The sequence below is a fragment of the Lissotriton vulgaris genome, chromosome 3_1 (genome assembly GCF_964263255.1).
Source record: "Lissotriton vulgaris chromosome 3_1, aLisVul1.2, whole genome shotgun sequence".
NCBI classification, from domain to species: Eukaryota; Metazoa; Chordata; class Amphibia; order Caudata; family Salamandridae; genus Lissotriton; species Lissotriton vulgaris.
Genome location: NC_141689.1, coordinates 2,010,131,737 through 2,010,156,724, shown reverse-complemented (window position 1 = coordinate 2,010,156,724; position 24,988 = coordinate 2,010,131,737). Strand labels below are relative to the sequence as shown.

The 24,988-nt window shown below is 46.2% G+C and overlaps 1 protein-coding gene across 2 annotated transcripts in view; it reads right to left on the bottom strand.

The window, feature by feature from the left end:
* TRAPPC11 (trafficking protein particle complex subunit 11) overlaps positions 1–24,988 on the bottom strand; it is a 461,933-nt gene that overhangs the window by 334,348 nt on the left and 102,597 nt on the right. For both annotated transcript variants that reach the window (XM_086962470.1, XM_086962471.1), the window contains exons 8-9: positions 16,985–17,081; positions 16,695–16,828 (exon numbers count right to left, since the gene is read on the bottom strand). In XM_086962470.1, the coding sequence (XP_086818596.1) occupies positions 16,695–16,828; positions 16,985–17,081 (231 nt within the window). The remainder of the gene's footprint in view (positions 1–16,694; positions 16,829–16,984; positions 17,082–24,988) is intronic.

The following is a 24,988-nucleotide window of genomic DNA, read 5'->3' as shown; positions in this document are numbered from 1 at the left end:
CTGTGCAAAGAACAATTATTCAATCAATCGGGAAAAAGACAAAAGTCACATGTTGAATTCTCTCATGCTAATTTCTGTAGTTGAAACATGGCAGGAGGTAAAAGAATTACAAGATGAGGCAGAAGATGAAGAGAAAAACACATGGTTAAAAGCTGAATGTAGACAGCGAGAGGAAGATGGAGTTTGGGTTTACAAAGATGGAAGACCTGTAATGCCAAACTGCATGATTGCTGACATGGTACGGATGTACCATGGTCCAGGACATTTAGGAAGAGATTCAATGATTAGATTATTCAGAGAAACATGGTTCAGTCCAAAATTTAGAATCATTGCAGAGTCACTTTGCCAAAGATGTTTGACCTGTCAACAGATGAATCCGAATAGGAAAACTGTTGTAAGCATGGGAACCATAGGACGGGAGGGTGGTCCATTTACCAGGTTACAGATGGATTTCATTGAAATGCCGATGCACAACAGGCTAAAATATGTGCTTGTGTTTGTTTTTTCTGTTTTCAAGATGGGTGGAAGCTTTCCCAACTGTGGAGAAGCGTGGCTCAGTGGTTAGAAGCGGCAGACCCGGAAGCTGAGATCGACCGTGGACCAGGGTTCGATTCCCCGCCTCGGCGGGTCTCGGGCTCAAAATTCCACGGACTCGACAATTCTCGCTCTGGTGCCTACTCAACTCACGGGGTCACACTCTGCGACTCTGGGCAATAGCTTGCTTAATCTCCACTACGGCCCCTCGCGGCGGGATACCTGGCTTTCACCTTGTGGACACCCTGCCGTGGTTTCTCACAGGGGAATACCAGGACGGGTTCCCTAAGCAAGCGCCGGGACGCTTACGGGCAGCTGTGCGCTTTACAAGTCCAGCACAATTACAATTACAACTCGTCACAATGACTCAGTCACTGTGGCAAAATTGCTTTTGAGGGAGATCATACCTAGGTATGGATTTCCAGTAACCATTGAAAGTGATTGCGGAACCCATTTTGAAAACAGATTGGTGAAATTGATTTGTGAAGCTTTAAACATTGAGCAAAAGCTGCATTGTGCATACAGACCAGAAACATCAGGTGTTGTTGAACAGATAAATGGAACTATCAAAAACAGGATTTCAAAAATGTGTCTAGCCACAGGAGTGAAGTGGACAGATGCTCTTCCACTTGTTCTGATGTCATTAAGAAGCACTCCAGAGAAAAAGACAGGTCTTAGTCCCCATGATATTGTAATGGGTAGAGTAATGAGGCAAGCATTTGTTCCAGTTGGCAAACTATTGAGTATTAATGATACTGCAATCATTGAATACTGTCAGAATCTTTCTGATGTAGTTAATTCTGTATTTCATCAGGTGGGAACAGATGTAATTACAAAGGAGAAAGAACAAGCTCATGATTTGTTGCCCGGAGACTGGGTGAGGACTAAAGTTCATCGAAGAAGAATTTGTTTAGTACCAAGGTAGCAAAAAGCAAGACAAGTCATTTTGGTCACGACAAATGCAGTCAAGTGTAAAGGGCTGAAAAGGTGGGTGCATGCGAGCCATACAATTTGTGTACCACCTCCAGAAAATTCTGATGAAGATAGTGAGACAACAACTGATTCAGATTCAGAAGGAGATCCAGAAGATCCTGAGTCTGATGTTCAGCAAGAAAATCAACATCAAGAAAATCTAGATGAGAATCAGAACTTGAATGAAGAAGATCTGGGTATCGAAACTGGAGATCAAGGTGTTGATGAAGACTTGCTAGAAAAAGAATCTCAAAAAGAAAAAGGAGATTCAGGAGTAGAAGATTCTGAGCAAGACGAAAATCTAATCCAGGAGAGTATTGAAAGGCAAAGAAGTAACTCTGTGTGCAGGAGCAAGAAACCTGAAACTGGGAAGCTAAAGGTGATCCCTGAAGAAGAGGAAGAATTACCAAGAGCAGCTGTGATGTTTCTAATGGAGTGAAGCTGCCGAGTAAAGAAGTTCCTAGGTACAGATTTGAAGTCTCAGATACAGACACTGATGTAAGTGATGAAGAATCTGAAATAAGAAAATTCAGAAAAAGAGCTTGGAAAGCTGAATGTAACGAAAATGTGCCAAAGAAGAAAATACTGAGGAAAGGAGATATTTGGCCTGAAGATAATTTGAAATTCAAACTGGTGAAGAAATCAAAAGAGCAGATCAACGAAGTATCTAGTCAGGGAGGTGACTCTGAAAAGAAAAGCGAAAACAAGAAAATAGAAGTAATCACTCGAAAGACAAAAAGAGTAATAAAGCCAAATCAGAAGTATAAGTCCCCAGAGTGGACTTACATTATCATACCGCCAATTGTTGAGGTAGAAAGCAGTAGTCAAGAAGATTTGGAAGAAGCTAGTGACAAAGATTGATGTCGTTAAAGTTTTAGATAGGGATTTTTGATTCCTGGCATAAGGCTGAAGAAAATGTGTTAGGTGACTTTAGGTCGAAGAAATTGTGTTTAGCTGGAAAGCACATATTCATGTGACGCAAGGTCGAAGAAAAGCTGTTTAGGGTTTCTTTTAAAAAAAAAAAATTAAAAAGGGGGGAATATAGTTTAGTTTTAGTTTACATTTACATTTTAGTTAACTTACATTATTTTTAAATTTTTGTTTTTCAATTTTGATTGTTTTTCTAAATGCCTAGTTCAGATACTTCAAGGTGTTCTATTTTGAGAAGATGTTGCAAAATGTCTTCAATTTGTGTGGTTTTGTTAATTTTAGTTTGGTTAATATTAGCTGTAGTGTACCCTTTTGGTATTGATAAACAGAAACTCAAGACTAACATAACAAGTAAGGTAGAGACTAAACATGAGAAACATGCTGGCAAGTCTAGCAGAGTTATTGAGCATAATCCAGAGATCCATCAAGATAGATCTGTTGGAGATTTCTCTAGCAATTCATTTTCAAGGCTTCTGTCTGAATATGTTAAAGTAATGAATGTTAAAGATTGTTATGTCTGTGTGAAGCTGCATGCTTCTGTTTCAGAGGGGGTTACCTATAATATGTTACCTCTCACTTATGGCATTACTTGCAGTGTAATTGCTAGCCTGTTTTATCAAACTGGTCGTCTGGAGTATTATTACTCAGATTTTGATGAGGTTTTTGCAAATCTCAAAGTTGTAAATAGCTTAAACAAAGTTAGGCCTGCGAAACAGATGAGGGAATTCTTTTTAGTTACTAATGAACTCAATTACGAGTATGCTTATAGAAATAATTTAACATGCAAAATGAGAACAGAAGAAAAGACTTTCCTGAACATGGTTGAGGAGAGGAGGGCTGTTTATAAGAGAAATGAGATGCTTAAACATGCTAAGTCCAAGTATTGGCAAATGGAGGATGCTAAATTAAATGGTGTTTACACAAATGCAGCTATTCATATAGATGAACCAGTTAGTGGTAAATTTTGCATTAGAAGAGATAACACACGTTATGATAACTTTTTTGTGGGTGCTAGTCAATGTGAGGATACTTATCGTATCGTAAGGGGATGGGGATTTAAAGGTGGTAAGGATCCAATTTTTCCTGGAATTTATTTTATTTGTGGTAATAAGGCATATTTTAGCGTCCCAGACCATTGGTATAGGACATGTTGTTATCTTGGATTAGTTTTTCCAAAATATTTTCATGTTGACAGAAATGAAAAAGGTACTTTTGAATTTGGCGAACACCTGAATAGGTACAAAAGAGAAAGTTTTACAGAGATCCTGGGAGACATCTTTGGTGCTGTTATTCCTATGGTAGTAATTACCATGAATTCAATTAAAATCAGAAAGGTTTCTATAATCGTAGATAGATTGTCAACAGATACTGCAAGTGGTTTTCAATTAGTCAATACAGAACTTGTTGCTACTAGAAGCATGGTTATGCAGAATCGTCTTGCATTAGACATTCTTCTTGCAAAAGAGGGAGGAGTCTGTGGGGTCATACATGTCCAGCATTGTTGTACTTCTATTCCTGACAAGAGTCGGAATATAGAGTTGCTTATTAAGCATATTACACAGTTTCACGCAGAAATAGAACCCCTGGAAGAAGAAAGTTTCACAGAACGAATAGGCAAAAGAATGGAGGCAATAAAAGAATGGTGTTCAGAAATTGATGGCTCCATCATTGGCAAAGTGCTCTATCCAGTAATTGTCATCATTATAGTGATATTGCTGCTAAAAATTAGTTGCATGATTCACAAGAGGAAGAAGCATCAGAGAGAAAAGAGGAGGATTTATAAACCCAGAAAGGAACAGGAGAAGGAATATGAGTTAGAAGAGATGCGAAGGGCTCAGTTTGAAAGTGTTGACCAGACAGCAGAAACAGGGGTTTAGGGAAACAAATACTGAAAGAATTCAAACTGTGATGTCTCTAAATTGGGTTCAAAATTTCCAACATTTTGGGTGAGGGAGTTGATAGAGCGAGTTTCAGAATTCATTTTATTCTGGCTCGTGAAGTTAATTCTCTGTAACATGAACTAATTTAATAATGAATTGTTGCATGATTTGTATTATTAAATCAACCTAGAGTAAAATTGCATTCACAAACACGCAGGACTTACATTTATGTGCTCATGTGGCATTTGCGAGTTTGTTTTATGACACATAATTAACGTTGTCTTGTTTGTCCTATTGTCTTTGTCATTATTAATGCGGCTGATCATTTTATGGCATGTGCTTCTATTATGTGTGCTTATGTGTTTGTCTATGTTGTGACTGTTTATCCATGTTGTTGTTCGTCTATCTTTTTACTCTTTCAGACATATAAAGAATCCAGTTGGACTTTAAGAAGAATGGTAGATATTAAATGTGCTGCTTTATTTGTTTGCTTTTGCTAGGTGTCATATATTAATGGGTTAAATATTAGCAAAGAAGGGTGGGTAACAGAAGGGTTTATTTTACCTGAATTAATTATTCTTTTGTGTTTGTTTAAATACTAGCCCGAGAGAAAGGCTTGAGGCCTAGTTCTGGAGAATGTTGGTTAGCCTGTACGTGAGCAGAGCCAAGCACAGTCGTATTGGAACTTTTCCATGAAAGCTATTCTTTGGAATGAACTGAAGTTTAAACAAAAAAGACTTGTGCGTTATGTGCTCTGGATGTTATTTCTACAAGGCCAAGGAAGTGACAAGGGATGGTTTGGCTGAGCTTTGGAGGAAACAGAGAAATAACTTTGGCTACTGTATCAAATCCTCGGAAGCTGGTGTCGCTTCAAGTCAATGAACAATGATGAAGTGACGTTGTCACTCTGGAAAGAGGTGGCTTTGGTGGTCTGACAGACAGCAACCAATCAGGGTGTTGGAAATTATTAAAACATATAGTTTAGTTAGATTAGTGAGTAAGAAAAGGTATATAAACTTGGCCTCTTGAGGGGAGCGGGGCTGACTGTTTCCTGAGGGCGAAGTGCTGTCCGTTTTCCTTTGGACACGTAGGATTGCTTAATATAGCCTTATAGCCCGCCGTAGAGGGCTATACCGGCTATTAAAGGCCCTCTCCAGCGTTAAAGGCCCCGAGCCGAAGGCGAGGGCCTTTAACAAGGGAGAGGGACTTTAATAGCATTATAGCCCATCTACGAAGGGCTATAAGGCTATTACAACATTGTCAATAGAGGACAGAATGTTCTAACAAAAAAAACAAAGCCTTTTGGGAGCGTGAGGGGATTGGAATCCCCTCAGGTTCCCTGAAGCCTTTGTTCGGAGCCAGAGCTGTGAACAAAGAAACATTGGAATGTTGGAGCTCCAGGCTTATACCAGCCATTATAAGCCCAGAGCACTCCATGGTTTTCAATGGAGCTCCCAACATTCCAATGTTCTAATAAATGTTATTTCCTTACAGGTCAGAAAGCTTAACTTAGGGTTTAGGGTTGATGTTTTATTTAATTCGTTATTTCTGTGCAATGTTGAAGTGCCAGACCTTTTGAGCCAATAAACTATTGATTAAAACTGATTTAATAAAAATGTTTGAAATTAATAAATGAGTTAATAAAGATTTGAAACTTTAAACTTTAAAAAATAAAAGACTTAAAACGTCAAGCTGGTCTTGATTATTGGTCGTTACCATTATCTTAATTCATTAGCCTCAGTGGTCTAATTAAATGTTTCTTGATCATCTATGAATAAAAATGTTATACTGCAGTTCTAAATATTGTACATATGAGTTTTATAGTGTGATTAATTAGGCCACATGATTCAGCTTCATGATTTTCTGTCATAGGTTGTATGGGCCTTGGTTTTAATAGTATGGTGAGTATTAGGTAGTGAATGGTGACGCATGTGTGACAGAATTTCTATAGTGACGCTGGATCAGAGGCAAGGGAGAGTAAAGGACACCCGTCTCCATGGAATTCAGGACACACAAGCACTGCAATCAATTGTTATACAAGTGGCAGCACAGCAACTTTATGAGCGTGGATATGAACACTTTAAAAGGACTCTTTAAAGTTTGTAATTGAGACTGCCAAGTATCCGTGCTTTATCATAGTTGGAAGAAAACCAAATGAAAGGGAATTGCAGTGATTTTACATTTGAAAACGGAGACTTACATTTAAGGAGCATTCTGGGAGTTCCAGGAAGTCAAGACCACGTGAAATCTAGTAGTCTGACCAGGGCGTATAAAGTTATGTTATTTATGCCGCAAACTCAAGGACATAGCTCAACTGTGAACAAGGCTACCAGAGTAGCTGAAATGTGTTAGGTTTTGTTAGCAAGTTGTCCCTTTGCTGAATAAAGCGCGCACTTTCCTGCATTCTGGTGTGTGGCGCTCTTATTTCTTGTGGAATTGAAGGTAGTGTAGGGTGTCCGGCACCGAGGCCACCCTGGTGTGGTCAGGGTACCCGGCGGATGAAAATAGTGATGGATATAAAGATACACAAACACGTAATAAATAGTTCAGGTGAAGGTTTGCTCACTGGGGGGCGTAGGTTAAGAGCCGATGTGGATGGCCGCGTGAGCTGAGAGCTCAGGGCCAACCCCGACATTACTCCTGATAGGGGGCCGCTATCGACACTAAAAATCATGTCTGGCGATGTGCCGTGCCGCCCTGGAGGTGTCTGCGGCACTCATCGGCGAAAAAGACATCACCGCTGCCGATCGGAGTAAGAAATAGAGTGGGACCCCGGTCGCTAAAAATGGCGCCGGATGCTGCTGGAAACAACTGATCCGTGGCGGAGCACGGCAGGAAACCAGCGAGACAGTGTAGAAGTGGATCGAACTGCTGAGCGCCGACCGCCTAGCGGAGGGGGCTGGGGTCCGGTCCCGGAATTTTGCAGCGGCGACAGATTTGGAGCAGCGGCAGCCGCAGAAAAACACAGAGCTATCCCCACCCACATTTCAGTGCCCCTTCCTCCCGGTGAAGTTCAGGGCGACCGGAGCGGCCCCAGCGGGAGAGGAGAAGCTGAGCGGGGCTCTTATGCGCTGAGGGGATGGACAAGGTGTTCTGGGGTGGAGATCTCCCCCAATTAGGACCGGGAGCTGTGTCGCGGGCAGGCTGACTGCAGTGTGTATGCAGCTGCCATTTTGGGATCATTGAAGTGGGACGTAACTGCGGGCTACGCAGCTCCCGGAGGAGACGCCATCTGAACTGGAGGAGAGATTGGTGGAGGTGCGGCTCCTGTGGGAGCAGTCTGCAGAGGAAAGGCCCTGACATTAGTAAGCCAGGAGGAAGCCCCCAGAAGGTTCTCTTAGGGGCTAGAGGAGCTAGCTGGACGGGCTACGGGTGTGGAACATGGGAGCAGCGGAGAGAGGTGAGCGGAGGCTGTAGGGCATTGTGGGGACTGCCTGGATTCGACGCCTGAGTTGCCCTTAGGCAGTGGAGAACTAGATGCGGATTCCACCACTGGACGCCTAGTGGCAACAACTTACCACTGCTGGCACGAGTGTGCACAAATTCAGTGTGGCACCGAGAGCAAGGAATGGAGGCTGAACCCCGCAGGGTCAGAGCAGTGCACAGGGATTGGGGCCCTGGAGAACACAGTGCCATCAGATGGCACAATGTGTGCAGCTACGACTACTAGCCGGGGCCTTTGGACCTGAGGTGGGGCTGCCTGCAACCATTGCTCTGAGACCCAGCCTATTGAGGTGCGACTTTGGGGGGAGCGTCTGCCTGGGGTGCTAGGGGACTAGCTGAGCGCTTCACTGTGTGGTATCACGACCAGAGAAGAGAAGCCAGTCGACTGTCTTATGAGCCTTGGAGGCTGGGTGGCGGTTAGCCTCTACTGAGGAGAAAAGTGAGGACGCCTCGTAACGCGGAACAACCTGAAAACTCTCCGGTGAAAGCGGAGGACTGGAGGAGAATCTGTAGACAGCCGGTGGAATTGCCGGAACTAGAGGAGGAGGCGGTGGATTACCTGAAGATGGAGGCGTTGGAGTTGCACCCTGAGGTTATGATGCAACAGCAAGTGGAGGCGATACTTAAGGCCATCACGGACACTAGGGACGCCCTCCAGCAGGATATAGCACAGGTGTCTGTGGGGCTGGGCCTTCACCGGCAGACCTCGCAAAACTGGCAGACCGGGTAAAACAAACCGAAGCCACTTTGGGAGTCCTAGAGCCTGCACACAAGGCTCTTGAGACACAGATGGGAGAAGTGCATCAGCATTTGCAAACTTTGGAGAAGAGAGCTGAGGATGCTGAGAGGTGGAACAGAAGGAACAATGTGCGGGTGGTAGGGCTGCATGAAGGAGTGGAAGGCGCCAGTATGGTGGACTATTTGGAGGCCTGGTTGAGGAAAGTTTTAGCCAGGTTTGGGGCATACATCATCTGTTGGCACAAGATAAGAAGCGCAACTACAAACACGCTAAACCATCTGCTGTGGCGCGACATAGAACACAGGGATTTCTCTGAGGCGAGAAACTACCTTCGGCTAGCCTTGGACGCCACTAAACTCTCTGATCTTTTGGATGCACAACTTGGTCACCCCAACTTCAAAAAATAAGTCTGGAAAAATATAAAATCACTCTCTTTACTGGATGATAAGGCAATTTTCTCAAAAGGATCTCATGCATGGATGATCCTCAACTCCTACAAATCACTAACTCCACATACATACTTTAATCAGGGCTATCCCAAAGCCATAAAAATGAACTACTTAAGGCACAGACTCGGGATTCTTCCATGCACTGAGCACCTACCACCAAGGATGAGGACAAATGGACAAAATACATGCGGGCTGTGTCACTCCAATAATGGCTACATCCTTCACGTAATCTGCCTATGTGAAGAGCTGCTGGCCTTCTTAAAAACTGTCAAATACCAATCTAAACTGCAGATTTGTGGTCGAACGGAGAATGCCAAAAATACTGAAAAATGCTCTACAAAACCCGCCGACCCAAGCTGACCAGCAGATGGACAAAAGGACTTGGCGGAACCTTATCAAGCATGTCCATCAGCAGCAGAGAGACAAATTGTGCAACAAGCAGAGTCCATGTGGAAAACACGACAAACTGTTAAGCTGAGCAAGAGCAAGCGAAAACCAAGATATGCACTTTCCAGCTTCCAGTGAATAAATGTTTGTCTCTAATCAGCACCACTGAACTATCATATTAAAGTGTATTGAATTTTTCACTTTTTATTGTTTTAAACATGTATGTTTTATGAATTTTGGAATATGTTATTGCAATGGTTTTAATGAACTATGCAAAATAAAAATAAACATAAACTGGTCGAGGACAGAGGTAGCCCCAGAGGGATTGTCCCCTTTCTTTACCATGGAGAGGACGCATATGGTACTGGTTCACCCATTTACCCCCGGTAGGCCACCCAGGCCTGTGGTGGCACGCTTGCTCCACTACAAAGACCGAGATCTTCTTCTGAATAGGACACGCACTGTGGGCCCCTTCAGGGTGAATAACGGTAGTGTGACGCTGTTCCCTGACTATACCTTCGAAGTGCAACGATAGCGGGCCTCCTTCTTGGAAGTAAAGAAAGCACTAGGTACAGAAGGATTACAATACTCACTGATGTTTCCGGCACGAATGAGAGTGGCCATGGACGGCAAAACCTTCTTTTTTAACACTCATGAGAAAGCATGGGACTGGCTGGAATCCTACAGGGCGAAACAGAGAGAAGCTGGTCATGGCCCGGAGGCTGCCGGGAGGAGAACCACGTCCTCCCCGGCCACGGCGCTCCGGAAGATGGAGGCTCAGATCCCAGAGGCCAACGATATCTCAGACGGAGAAAGAACGATCAGCGGCGCTTAAGACAGTGACGGAGATATCGCAAGAGCAGGGACCGGAAAAGAAGGGAGCGACAGACTCTGAGAAGGGATTAGCTGGGACGGTGTCTGAAGAATCGGACTCGGCGAGCGTCACTATGCCTCATGTCACACCAGGGACTGCTGATGAGATTGCCGATGCATAGTACAGTAAGACTTTCTACAGGACTGGAGGGTGCTTTTGGTTCTTGACACTCCCCCCTCTTTTTCTTTATCACAATGTGGGGTACGGTGAGATGGTGATGATGTGGATGGGGGGTTGGGTGGGGAGAGGACTTGGGGTGGGGCTCCCTTAACTTGGGGAACTACAGCGGGAGCTGTGGCATTAGTGGGTGTGTAGTAAGGCGTGGTTCCTCTGATTCGGTGTCGCCTGGCTCTTGGACACCCCCCTTCTATTGTATTTGGCGCTCCCTGGTAGCTACCAGGGAAGCAATTTAGTTGAGAGTTTGGATGGGTGCTGATTTGTTAGGACCTGTTCTGGGGTGGGGTTGTTGTGGACTGTTGAGTTGATTGTTTGGGGATGCAGGGGCTGCCGGTGTGTCCATGGAGAAGGTACGGAGATTCTAGGGGGTAAAGGATCAACATGGGGACAATACTTGATTTTAAATGTCTAACGTGGAATGTGAGAGGGATGCATACAATGAGAAAGCGCCACAGGGTACATGCTTATTTGGTGTGGAACGGGGTACATATTGCATTCCTGCAGGAAACCCACATTAATCGAGCGGAGGGTACTGCACTGCAGCGAAGATTGAGGGGGCTGGTCTATTGCACAACTTATTCAGCTTTTGCTAGGGGAACACTAATATGGGTTAGGGCAGGAGTACCCTTTCAGATGACCCGCCAATTTGCTGACCAAGAAGGGAGGTTTGTAGTGGTGGGGGGGGGGCCGACTGAGCGGTCTGGACGTAACGTTATGCAGCATCTCCGCCCCTAATGTTGACCAGATGGCCTTTTTTGACCATCTGTCGGGAAAACAGGCACCTTACCTGACTGGCCCTGTGATATTGGGAGGGGACTTTAACTCAATAACTGATGTTACTATGGATAGGTCACACCCGCCATTACCGGAGGCCCCTGTACACAGGATATCTAGAGCCAGAAGGGAATGGCAGGAAAGGTGGGGGCTTGTAGACACATGGCGAATGCAACATCTAGAAGATCGTGACTACTCCTTCTCTGCATTGCATGAACTGCATATGCGCTTGGATGCCATATTGTACACACCAGACGTACACGCAAAAGTACTTAATAGTGAGTATTTGGTGAGAACAATATCGGGTCACGACCGGAGATGCTGGAGGACGTGGTCTTCCGTAAGGATATAGAAACAGGCATTGAGCAATACTTTGCTGACAATGAGGGGACGGTGTCTAATATAGCGATGGAGTGGGATGCCTTTAAGGTGGTGATGAGAGGGATGTGCATTCCCAAACTGGCGGGTGTACGGAAGACATTACTGCGCGAAGTAGAAGCAGCAGAAACCAGGCTGCGCGGGCGGAGGAGGATAGGCCGGAGGACCCAGAGGTGCAGGAAGAACGGTCAGGGGCCAGGGGGGAGGTGGCGACCCAGATGGAGAGATTACGTTGTTATGATCACAGGACTTACCTGGCACGGGAGCACGCGGATCGGGACAAGGCGAGCACGCTGCTGGCTTGGCTAGCCAACCCGGTGCCCCGGGGCACATCTATCTTGGCGTTGAACTCTTCGTTGGGAACTCCGGTCTACACTCCGAGAGGGATTACCGGTTTGTTTTTAGCTTATTATGATGGCTTATATAGGAGTCGGTCCAGGGGCACAGACGTAGCCCTGGAAGAATTCCTGGCTGATATAACATTGCCCTGGCTGCAGGATGAGCAAGCAGATTTATTGGGGCAGGACACACAGTGGGGGAAATACGAGGTGCCATTAAACACATGGCGCGCAACAAAACTCCGGGCACAGATGGCCTACCCATTGAGTTTTACTCAACTTATATTGATTTACTCGCTCCAAATTTGTTGGCGGTTTATAAAGAGGCGCGGGCAGAGCGGAGGCTCCCAACTTCCATGAGAGAGGCTATCGTTATCCCGCTTCTGAAACTGGGAAGGGACCCATTAGACAGGTCGGCGTATCGCCCGTTATCTATGCGGTCATCTGACTATATGATTTTATTTATTTATTTATTTATTTATTTATTTAAAGAGTTTTATATAGCGCTGGCTAGACCCGAAGGTATCAGAGCGCTTTACATGAGAATCAACAATGTAACAGAAAAAGTTCAACAATTACACAATAAATCCCAAAAAAAGAATAGGCAATACAATTAGGAGAGGGGAGAAAGAAGAGAGAGAGGTAGTGGAGGGGGCAGGGGAGGTGAGAAAGGGAGGATAAGGTAAGAGACAATATGGAGAGACGAAAAAAGATCTGTCTAAGGACCGACAGGGTAAGGTGAAGACCAAGGAGAGAATCCACGGCCCATCCCACCTATAGCTAAACCAGGTAGCTCCATCAGGCATCAGACAAAAAAAATAAAGTCTCAATACATTGAGAGAAGGGAGAGGGAGAGACATAAAAAGCGGTAGGATGTGGGAGGAGATAGCAGGAGGGACGAAATGAAGTGCAACAATGTGGTTTAACAGTATAACAGAAAAATATCAACAATTATACCTTACAACGAACAGTGAGCAATACGTTAGGAGAGGAGAGAGAAAATAAGTGGGGGTAGGTGAGGTGAGAAAGTGAGGATAAGGGAAGAGACAACTGTAGAGACGAGAGGAAGTCTGTCTAAAGACAGACTGGGTAGGTGACAACCAAGGAGGAAATCCACAGTCTTCTCCCCTATAGCTAAACCAGGTAGCTCCATCGGGCATCAGACAAAGTAGTTCGGTCTCAGGTGTCGAGGGAAGAGGTTCGCAGAAAAACTGGATGGGAGGGAGATACAGCAGAAAGACGAAGGAAAGTCTGCCCAAAGACCGGCTGGGTAGGTGACGGTTGAGGGGGAAGTCCCAAAACCCATCTCCTCTATAGCTATCAGGTAGCTCCATCGGGCTTTGGCCAGATAGCTAGGTCTCAATAAGAAACAATTTAAGGAACATGGATGTCATAATAAATGGAGCGTAGAGGAGAGGGGACAGGGAAGGTGAGAAAGTGAGGATAGGGGAAGATACAACAAGGAGAGACAAAATGAAAACGGTCTAAAGGCCGACTGGGTAGGTAACGACCAAGGAGGGAGTCCACGGCCCATTTCCCCTATAGCTAAAGCAGGTAGCTCCATCGGGCATCTGATAGAAAAGTTCAGTCTCAATACATTGAAAGAGGAGCGAAGCAGAGATAATAAATAGAGGGAGGAAGCGGGAAGAGACGACAGGAGAGACAAAAGGAAGTCTGGCTAAAGACCGACTGGGTAGGTGACGTCCAAGGAGGGAATCCCCGACCTGTCTCCCCTATAGCTAAACCAGGTAGCTCCATCAAGCATCAAACCGAATAGCTAGCTCTCAAATGACGCGGGAAAATTCACAGGTAAACAGGGTGGGGACTAGGGCCTGGACAGGTAAGGGCAGAAATCAGTAGCAGGAAAGTGGAGAGGAGTAAAGTGGGGAGGGGTAGGTAGATCAGTAAAAGTTACATGATTATAAACAGTTACTGGATGTCTTGGCTGAGGTCCTTCTGAAGTTTTGTCTTAAAGTCCCTAAACATGCTCAGAAAAACGTCTTTCGTCATTATTCATACTGTCCTTAAGAGTTCACAAGCCAACAGATGGGCATCGTCTAGTAGTGTCCGTTTTAAATCCTTTGTTGGTATCCGCGATATGGTTCCTTTATATTCAAAACCCACGGCCCCAGTTATGGGGTGGTGCAAGCTTTGGCGGCGGGACCACCGCCAAATATCAACGCTCCAAGACTTGCCCTCGCAAAAAACAGCACCCAAAACCAATGTTCCTTTGTAAGGCTTTAATCAGGTACAAACATCCACTGCCTCGCGCTGCAGGTTTCAGTTGCTCCATTCTTCGTCGCCTGACGCGTTTCAACGGAGTTTCCTTCTTCCTCAGAGGCTGAATGGAACAGATGCGTGTATGCCTCCCGCTTCTTGTTAAATGCATGTTTCCACACTCCCCTGGATGGGAGGTCATATGGCACGAAGGATTTAAAACGGACAATACCAGACGAGGCCCAACTGTGGGCTTGTGAACTCTTAAGGACAGTATGAATAAACTACGTCTCCCATAATGCTCCACAGTGCCATATGACCTCCCATCCAGGGGGGGGGGCGGAAGGGGGGAACACTACGCTTTCCTGCACATTGCGTTGTTGCCATCCCCTCATCCAAAGAGAAAAAAAATACACAACACAAAGTCATTTAGCATTTTTTCTCAATTCTCTTCATGGGTATCCACAACAAGAGTGGGAACTAAGGACACAAATTTGACCTGTATCCCTGTGTGTATGAAAACGTTAATTTTTAACCGTACAGTTACCCTTATTTTGGAAAAAAAGGACACAACATTGAGGACTGAAAAGTCTCAGCAGCTGAGGGTTAACAGAAACAAAAACAGTAATGTCAGTGGGCAAACATGCAGGGCCTTGTAGTTTATAGAGGTCTTGTTTTTTTTATTTGTCAGTCATTCCCCGCACACACAACTCACGCCATGACCGGAGATGCTTCCCCTGTTGTTACTATGATAATGGTTCTTGAGCTATTAGCAAATTGAGGTTTCCGGCATGGCAGATGCCATGAGTTATGGTGTGCGTTAAGAACCTTAACTGGCGAATTTCAGTAGTCTTAAACGTTTGATCAATGTAAATAGAGAGAGGCCCCTCAATCCCAGGGGATAAGGCATCGTACCAGACTGTTATGTCAAAACAATCTCTTAAAAACAACGTGAAGTACATTTATTTAAATAAAAAACGTTTTTTTTTTCTTTAAGAACAACAGTCATCGACAATAAACCACAATGATTCACAAATAGGAGAACACATAAGAAAACGTATATGTCTTTACAATAACTTATCTGTTTTGGTCATGGTTATGGACACACAGTGTTTCCAGATAGTCAACATCTGCTGTGTCTCAATGCCTGCCAGATTTAGGTACCTTCAGTTGCTGCTATATTTCGAAAAAAAACTACAGGATTCACTTTGTGATGGCTAGATGAATTTTCATAACTACTTTTTATGTGGGATGTCATTTTATTGAATGGAGCATTAAAGATCTTTTCAACCGCATGCTGGTGTGTTTTTTAACTTCAGTGGAGTTGGGGGTCGAAATAAAGTGCTGGATGAAACTGAAATGCGAGAGGTGTGAAAGTCTGAAGTACTTGTTGTATTACTGTTTGAATCCCAAGCCGAGCTTTTTTTGACTTTACAGTCTTAAGCGTTTGAGCCAGAACCAGAACTCAGTTGTCAACTTTGTTTTTTTCAGTTTTGTTTTTTTAATGATGTACTTAATGAACAACTCCACTGTGTACGCACAACCCTGCTGCATACGCCAACCATTTTATGCATCAGAGCTTCGAGACTCAAACTTGTTCACAAATCCGTCAACTTTTCATTATATTTTACATTAACCTTGGTGGTGCTCTTTGAGGGTCGCCCCACTGTGGTATGGGGTCAGGGAGTGTCCTTTTATAGCGAATCTTTTTAAACTGTAAGACACTGGGACTGCAAGCAGATTATTGTAATGACTGCTGCAAGAGAAATGTTTGTTTTGCAGTATCCCATCAGAGCTCTGGAATCCGCAGGACGAATTCGCGTAACCCGGATCTAAAAGGGACGAAAGCCGAAAAGCTCCTTCAACCAATCTGATTTGTTTTATAAAAATTGTAATCCTGTACTTGTAAAATATTTACGAGTTCCAAACAACAGTGATATACAAAAGTGTCAATCATTTAAAACCTGCTCTGTAACTTTTTTTTATAAACATTTATATATCAAAAAGGTAATGAATGGATTTACACAAAAAGAACATAAGCACATTTTGAGTAAAGTTCTACCTCCATGCCCAGTTTGGTGTAAATGTGACTTGACCAAAATTTCCTATGGGAGCAAAAATGAAAAACACTTTTTTTCACTGCCACCTTAACTGCGAAAAGAAGCTGGGTGCCCTGCGGAGTTCCCACGTCTTAGGTGGAGAGTACCTCCTTTATATGGAGTCCTCTACAACACCACACAATAAATAAATACTCTAATCTACATATACATATGTTTATGTTCCTGTGGAGGTTGCAGAGCCAGAAAGTCGTCATAAACAGATAATCTCATGGGTCCCCTGGCAACCTCCTCTACATGGCTGATTCACTCTACTGTTTCTCCTTGCTCTATGCTCTCTCTTCTCCCACGGAGGCTCAGGTTTTTAGCGCCGGGACACCCCTTCGGGGGTAGCTGTGCGCTCTATAAACTACATAAAATAAATAAATAATAAATAAATAAATGGCTAGATTTGTTTTTATTTGGTGTTCCCTGAATGCAAATGAATTTAAGAGCACACAGAATGTAACATTAAATACTGACAAAATATTACACATAAACATACTGTTTGGACATCCAGGCTGCATGCTCAAACGACAATTCAGCACTTCCTATTTTTTTCTTGCACAAGTCAATGTGTTTTCGAAACTGAGCAATCGCATCCAGTGGGGTGTTATGCTGAAAGCATAGACGGCAGATCTATAAATCGAGAAAAGAACATAGATAAATTGCAATTGAAAATACATCCTTCTATATTTCACCACTCATATTATACAAAAAGTTAGTCAAATCATGTGACGATTCACTGATTTATGATGCTAGACATCACACCTTGGAATTATTTTGGTACTTTACCTTGTAGTTTATAAATCCGGCCATTGTCTTGATCTCCAGCATGTTTGTTTCATGTGCCCTGAGCTCATGCACAAGATTGTATGCTGTTCTGTAATGCCTAAGGAACATAGTACAGATTATTTGATTTTAGCAATGTGCAAAATTTTAATGTATTTAGGATACTTAGCGAACAGCAACTGACATACCCATTGTCTTGCTTACACAAAAAGGAACTGCACCACCCAACATTAAGCGGCATAATTCTGCACTTTCTCATAGCATTACTTTTCTTGGTTCATCTCATTATTACCAGTTAAACAACCAAATACAAAAATAAGCAACTGAAAGAGGACCATTTACTTTCTGTGAAGGGACTTCCCCTGCGTGTGAATATGTCGTCATATTTTAGTAACTTTTGCTCTGTTTGAGCTAGAAACAAATTCGGTTAAAATCTGCAGGTTATGCAGCAAATGATTAAGTGGCAAATCATTAACTATACGGTGAAAAAAACAGACACAGCAGAATTGCATACATCCAGTTTACCTGTCCAAGCGACAGACTGTATTTGAAACTTTTCAATAGTTCTTCACACAGGTAGGGCGAGCTGGTTCCATCTTGGCACCGGAAACAATACCATCATGACAGTGACGCCAAAAAGCGACTGCCCCCTCAGCAAAAGGCTATCCATTTTTCCTATGCCTTGGAGGAGGACTGGAAGAGCGCGACACCTTATCAGCAAGGTGCAGAGCAAATCTAAACTTGGAACCTTATTTTAATGACTCTAATATAAAACCAGTCTTCAAGAAGGGGAGGTGGACGGAGCAGGTTGGTAGTCAGAGTATCCAACAGAAAGATGCTTAGCAAAGGTATGCAACTTTTACTTCTGGTAAAAACTTCTACCTGCAGATCCCTTACCGTTTGAACATATTCTTCAAGCAATACACAATTAGGAAGAGAGACTTAAAGGAGTTGTTGAAATAAAAAGGTATGATGGACTGATCACGCAAAGTGCCCCTCCCTTCACACCTCCGAATCAAAACAATAGTGCTTTAAGATGGTGTGAAAGAAGCTTAAGTCGCAGCTTTGCAGAGCTCTACCATGCGCACTCCACCTGCCAGAGACAACGTAGAAGACTTTGCCCCAGTAGAATGAGCTCTGATGCCCTCTGGAAGTTACTTGTTTGGCAATACGTAACATCATTTTTTAAAAATGTTTTTCTTATTTTCAGAACAAGAAAAAACAATACAACAGTCCCACGATGTAGGATATAGCATATATTAAGTGTATCGGACTTTCCAGAAGGGGCATTACTATAGTCAATTACTAGCAGGACACATGATACAGGACACCTCGGACGGGCCAAGGCATGCTCATAGATTAGTACCAAGAAGGCCCAACTAGGGCGTAGCTTGAGGCTCGGCGAAATGGCCGCACGGTAGTGCAGCTCCGCAAGCCACCGACAAATTATCCTCAAGATATCCTGCACCAGCTCGGCGCAATAATAAACTCGAGGGCAGGACTGACTTCCTGAGCCCGCGAGCTACCCGCCGATACCTGACGGTGCCTGTACGGGGGCTGAACACCGGGCTGATGAAGACCGCGCTGCCCATACTGTAATGGCGGCCCTCGTCTAACGGCCGCTCTCTCCCGCCGCGATCCACATCCCCGAGGGGCAGCTAGCCGGGTGACATCCCACCTACCAGTGGCCCGCACCGGACGGATCTCCCCTCCTGCTGGGATACAACGACGCGACCAGCTTTGCAAGTGAGCGGAGGGCGGAGGCTGCGCTGGCTGGTTACGAGTGTTGGGGGAGAGGAACTATGACAGCGCCCGGCGTCGGAGGCGGGAGATAGGCCGCGGGCGGAAGAGTGAATTTGCCCGGCCGGCTGAACTTGCGCTCCTCCGCCTCTGCTAAGAGGACCTGGGAAGCCTGGTGGACCGGCCGAGAATACCGGACACACATCGAGGCCGATAATTGCTGTGCGAAGAAAGCCGAGATCGAACTGTGAGGGTGCCTGAGAATAGCGGACTTCCCCTGTAGCCCGCATTGTAATCTGCCCCATTCCTCACCACCTGAGGGGAGCAGACAGTGCACACCTTCATTGCGGATAAAAGGGGGCTTTCCATAGGACTCCTCCGAGGAACTGGGCACGGCCTTATAAGACGCCAGCCGCGAATCGGGTGCGGAGCCCGCGCCACTGAGCATTGTACAGCACTGAGGAGCCTTGCTTAGTGGTGGACAACAGCGTAGCGACGCCACATCGCCTCTTAACAGTCTACACGCCATATCACCCGCGCTGACACACCTAACTCCTGATACGCCTAACAGAGTGCCGAAAAATCATGTGTGACCAGAGAACCACTACGGCAGCCCCACAAGGGACGACACACTACGGCCGTTACTCGTCCTCCAGGATAATGGGCAAGCCTGAGAAGAACCAACCCCGTCTGACATTCGAGCTGCACAAGGAGTCCAAGCCTGGAAACACCGCAGCATCGGACTCAGACAAGACGCACCAACGCACTCCTCCACGGCGCTTCAGAAGTCACTTGCGGCCATCCAGGCGAGTCTACAGGCCATAGATGGCAAGATCGAGGCGCTGAATGGCAGCATGGATCACTTTTCCAACAAACTCGACAAGCAAGCGACGCAAATAGGCGAGGCTGAACAAAGAATCTCTGATGCGGGGACGGACTTCAACAAGTGGCAGAGAAAACCTCCGACATCACCAAACTGCTGGCAGTCATACAGGCCAAAAATGAGGACACGAAGCGCGCTCGCGCCGAAATAACGTGCGCATCTTAGGCCTGCCAGAATCGACAAATGTAGGGAGGCTAGAGGAATATGTTAAAAAGATGCTACAGGAAATTTGCGTAAAGGAAGAACTATCCTATTTGATTGCAATAGAAAGGGCGTACCGATCACTCGCGCGCGTCCGCCGCCGGGAACACCTCCTAGACCGATCATTGCTAGCCTACTAAACTTTAGGGACAGGGACACAGTTCTCCGAATAACTAGACTCAAAGGCTCCATCGCTTATCAAGGTAATGCTCTATCCTTTTACCCAGACTTCACGGCGAGTGTGCAAGCAGCGCGCAAGGAATTTCAGGCCGTCAAAAAGCTGCTGCAGAAAGACCAGATCCCCTATGCAATGCTATACCCAGCGCAACTGCGAGTTGGCACGATGGAAATGGAAAGATCTTCAACAGGCCTAAGCATGCAATGGACCATGTGCAGGCACTGCGGCGCCAGAAACAGAAGTCTCCGGCCTCCCAGACATCCGACGTAGATGAATGAACAGTAAGAGGGGCACGGCGAGGCCTATCAGAGGGCATGCGACACTGATATCAAAGGCGGGTGGACGGGTGGTAATGATAAAAATATTATATACCGGATTTCTTAAGTTTTTCACGGAGGTATGATTGTTTACTATGTATACTGAACTGCTACGAGCTGGTGGGAAATGTTGTACAATCGGTGGCACCCCTCCCTCTGTTCATCTGGGATAGGCTGTAGCCGCCATGACCCCCCGAAGGGTGATTCCCAATGGGAATTGAATTTATTACTGTTGGGTCTTTTGTGGAAGTTCACTGAGGGACATGTCTTTAGCAAGTTGGGTATGCTGAAGTGGGAAGGGGGGAGGGGGGATATGTTTTTGTACTTCACAGGCCAAAGTCACTCACGGTCCAGATCATTACACCGCATGGTTTCCGCAATCGGGGACACGATCTTACTGCAAAACCGAACGTCGACACATAACTCATGAGCACTACACATGACTGGAACCGCCTATAATTGCATAACTTGGAACGTACGGGGCCTAAACACACCGCAAAAAATTAGGCAAGTGTTGGTACAGCTTGACAGACACCAGACACACCTTGCGCTATTACAGGAAACACACTTGACCAAGGCATCAGAGGACAGGATTGCCAAACGTTGGGCATCATACCGGCTAGCATCGTCATACTCCAATTACGCTAGGGGAGTCCTTATACTGGTGAAAAAGGGGCTGGCCTTCACAGCGCTCCACACTAATACTGACTCCGAGGGCCGATGGGCGATGGTGTTGGGGAAATTAGGTAATGTGCTTGTAACGATAATAAATATTTATGGTCCGCTGCCACCAATGTTAGACTCGGGGGTCTCTGGTTGGCACAGGTATGCACTTGTGACAAACAGGGACCCTCTCCTCTAGTCAGGGTAAGAGAACTACTCCTTTAGAAATAACCCTTGCTCACCCTCTAGGTAGTGTGGCGCGAGCAGACAAGGCTAATCTTCAGGGCGTGAGGGCGGACCCTGGACGAGGCCAACGGTTCTCCGAAGGGTCTATCTGGCTCGTAGCCCCCTCGAGGTGCGAGGCGGGAGAGCGGGACGGTGTGGAGGGTTGTGGCGATCCGGGATCTGATGCAGCTCACGGGGCGAGGCGCCGTTCTGGCCTGCGGGGCGTACTACTTCTTAGCACACCAGTTCGTACTTGTGGATCTGTGTGGGGCATCGGGTTCTCGGTCAGGCGGGTGCAGCACTGTGCCTTCGGTACCACAGTACGGAAGACCTTTTTGAGGTGCGGCACGGCCTAGGTATGCAGGAGGGCAAAGCGAGACAGTCAGGTACGTTACGACGTATGGACCGTCCGAGGCTATCAGATGCGCTGCGTGCAGATTCCGGCGAGAGAAGATGAGAGGCCCACAGCGTGCTCCGTAGCAGGTGAGGTGACAGGAGAGCGGGCGGCCTGGCACTGAAGCGGAGAGCGACTCAAGCTTGAGCGGGGCTCTCGGCGGCGGGGGGACCAGGCTCCGAGCTGTCACGACCGTGGAGGGCGAAGGCACCCGAGTCACAACTCTGGCGAGGGAATAAGAACTAAAGGCCCAACAGCAGACGGGCACAAGAAGAATAGAACCCAATGGTCCTGGGGTTCCGTTCAGGGGGCAAGCTCGTGATCAAGCCCTTGGAGATAGTTTCAGGCACAAGTCCTTTCTGGGCTTTTCCTCTCCGTTCTCAGCAAGGCACCACTGCAGGATTCCTTCTCCTCAGCTTCTCTTGGTCCTTTTAGTTGGGCAGAGGTTCGTCGTGGTCAAAACTGGATCTGATTTCTTAGGCGCCGGGCTCTTACCTTTATAATCGATTTCTTTTGTCTTGGCAGGCCAGGGGGCCTGGGCCTGGTTAAACCCATTTTTGGAGTACTCTGTTTACAGGACGCTGCTGTCTTCTTTCAGGGTGCAGGGCAGAGACATCAGACGCTCCACAGGAGGTGGAGCCAGCATTGTGGTGGTGGAGCACAACCCTATTCAGAGTCCAGGACAACTCCGCCCACCCATCCTGGTGTAAGCACTCTATTCACCACCTGGTCACCCCGACTGTCCCCGGGAATTCCCCAGCCCTGTCACTCACACAAACCCAGACAGCAGATACACATCCTAACTTTCTAAAAGTAGCAGTTGCAAACACAGGATATTAAAATAAACCTTGCTAAAGGAAGTATTTTATTATTCTGAGTTCAGGCATACCAAACTTGACATGCCGCCGTGCTCTCTGAGCCGGTTGGGACTATAGGGTGTAATAGTTCCAGCCGCTCACTTGGCCTAATAGAACAGGCAGCCCTTCAATAGTGAAGAAGCGAAAAAGGCGGCAATTCACTACTAGGACATGCCACACACATCAGGCTTGTCCTACCTTACGCTTACAATGCACCCTGCCCGTGGGCCTACCATAGGGGTGACTGATATGAAGGTTAGGGAAGGTTTAGGGACTGGCAAGTGTGGGCACTTGCACAGTCAGCGTGACAGTACCAGACTGTTCGCAGGGTCTGCAATGGCGGACCCGAGAAATCGTTTACTAGGCCGCTTCGGTGGGTGGCGCAACCACCGCTGCAAGCCCACTAGCGGCATTTGTATCTACAAGCCCCGGCACTCTTTGTGCACTTTACTGGGGACTGACAGTAAACCAAATAAGCCAATCATGGAAATCAATTACGGATACACTTTACATAGGGAGCACTTGCACTGCGGCATGGATTGGCCGTGGTGCAGTGCCCTGAGCATCGAATACCAGCAAAACATCTGAGGCGCATCAGCAAAAAGTGGAAGGGAGACTCACGCCAAGGTGCCAGGTCTAACAGGTCCGGTAATTGACGACACTTCGACATACCTAAACATGTTTAGAGCACTTCGGAAATGGCCAGAAACTGACAAAATACTCTGTGGCGACCTTAACACATACCTCGATCCCCGGACTGACAAATCTAACCCACAGAGCGCCAGAATGGTAAAGGTTGCTGATTGTGTGAAAGATGGCATGCTTAAGTTTGGACTAGTAGACGCATGGCGACGCAGAAATACCAGAGTACTAACAGGGACACATATTACTCCCACGACCGGGGGCTGGTCCCGCCTTGACTATTGGCTACTAAGCGATGGAGCAAATGGTTGGGTCGCAGACATGCGTAACATTCCCAAGAACACTGTCGGACCATAATCCGGTGCTCCTTTCACTACATATTCCGCTTAACACACATAAATCATTTACCTGGCGGTTCAGGGCGGAAGCACTCTTAGATCCTACATATGCAGATGTTATTAAAATCGGCCATAGTGCAATATTTTGAGTTAAATGTGGGGTCCGTGGACGGTTAGGAAACACTCTGGGAGGCCTTTAAGGTCACGATACGGGGCACTTGCATAAGCACCTCCGCGGGGATACTGAGGGACATCCGGGGACAGCTAACGGCCGTAGAGAAGAAGATGCGAGAGCTGGAAACACTATATGACACCGCACCCTCGACAACCATTCTTGCTGACATACACGCGAACATAGACGAATACAACACGCTAGCGGACACGGAGGTGAAATATCTCTCCAAACGCCACGCTGCTTGGCGATATGGGGAGGGGGGAAGACAGGGCAAAATACAAGCGGGCCGACTACAGAGTAGGGCTTATCAGCCGCCCATAGATCACATCATGGACAAATACCTACAAGACATCGCCTGCGCATGGCCGTCGGACACATATCTGAGTCTCCCAATAGACACGGAGGATGTGGTAGATGCCATTAAGACGCTTCCGAACGGAAAAGCCCCCGGCCCTGACGGGCTCACTACAGAATTTTACAAGGTCCATGCAGATATGTTGGCACCCCACCTATTAGGAATGTACGCTGAAGCATATAAATCCGGTCGTCTTCCACCCTCACTACGCCAAGCAATGATCATCACCCTTTTAAAGAAAGATAAACCCCCTGAACGCTGCGGATCATACCGACCCCTATCTCTTATTAACTTAGATGCCAAAATCCTAGCTAAAATACTGGCCACCAAGCTACAACCCCTTATGCCCATGCTTGTACTGCCTGACCAGTACTATATTTGCAATGCTACATGTTCTGAATCTTGACCTGCCTGCCGTTGCGGTTCTTCTAGATGCTGCAAAGGCATTTGATTCTATAGAATGGAGGTACATGTTGCACATACAGCGCAAAATGGGTTTTCCCTCGGTATTCCTCCAATGGATACAGATTTTATATACAGGGCCGTCTGCGAGTGTACGAGTTGGGGGAGACACGTCTGAACAATTCGAGGTGGGTAGAGGCACCCGTCAAGGATGCCCCCTCTCTCCACTCATATTCGCCATAGTGCTGGAGCCGCTGGCTTGTAAGAGAAGGCAGATCCATAGAGAGGGGTCTCTAAATTTTAATAACAGGCCGGTAGGAATATCACTATACGCGGACGGCATGGTCCTATACGTCAGAGAACCACACACACACCTGTCCCCTATACTGTGCGAATATGTCAAATTCGGTTTGTAATCGGGCCTGCAGATAAACTGGGATAAATCTGTCATTATCCCTTTGACGGCAATGACTACCCCCCCAGCGATTGAATATCCACTGGTCTGGACAGCAGATCCTGTCAAATATTTAGGAATATGGCTACATAGGGACCCCCAAGTGGTAATGACTGAAAACTATGGTGCTGCGTATCAAGCATTAGTTGCACAAATAGACAGATGCAGTGCCTTTCCCTGTCC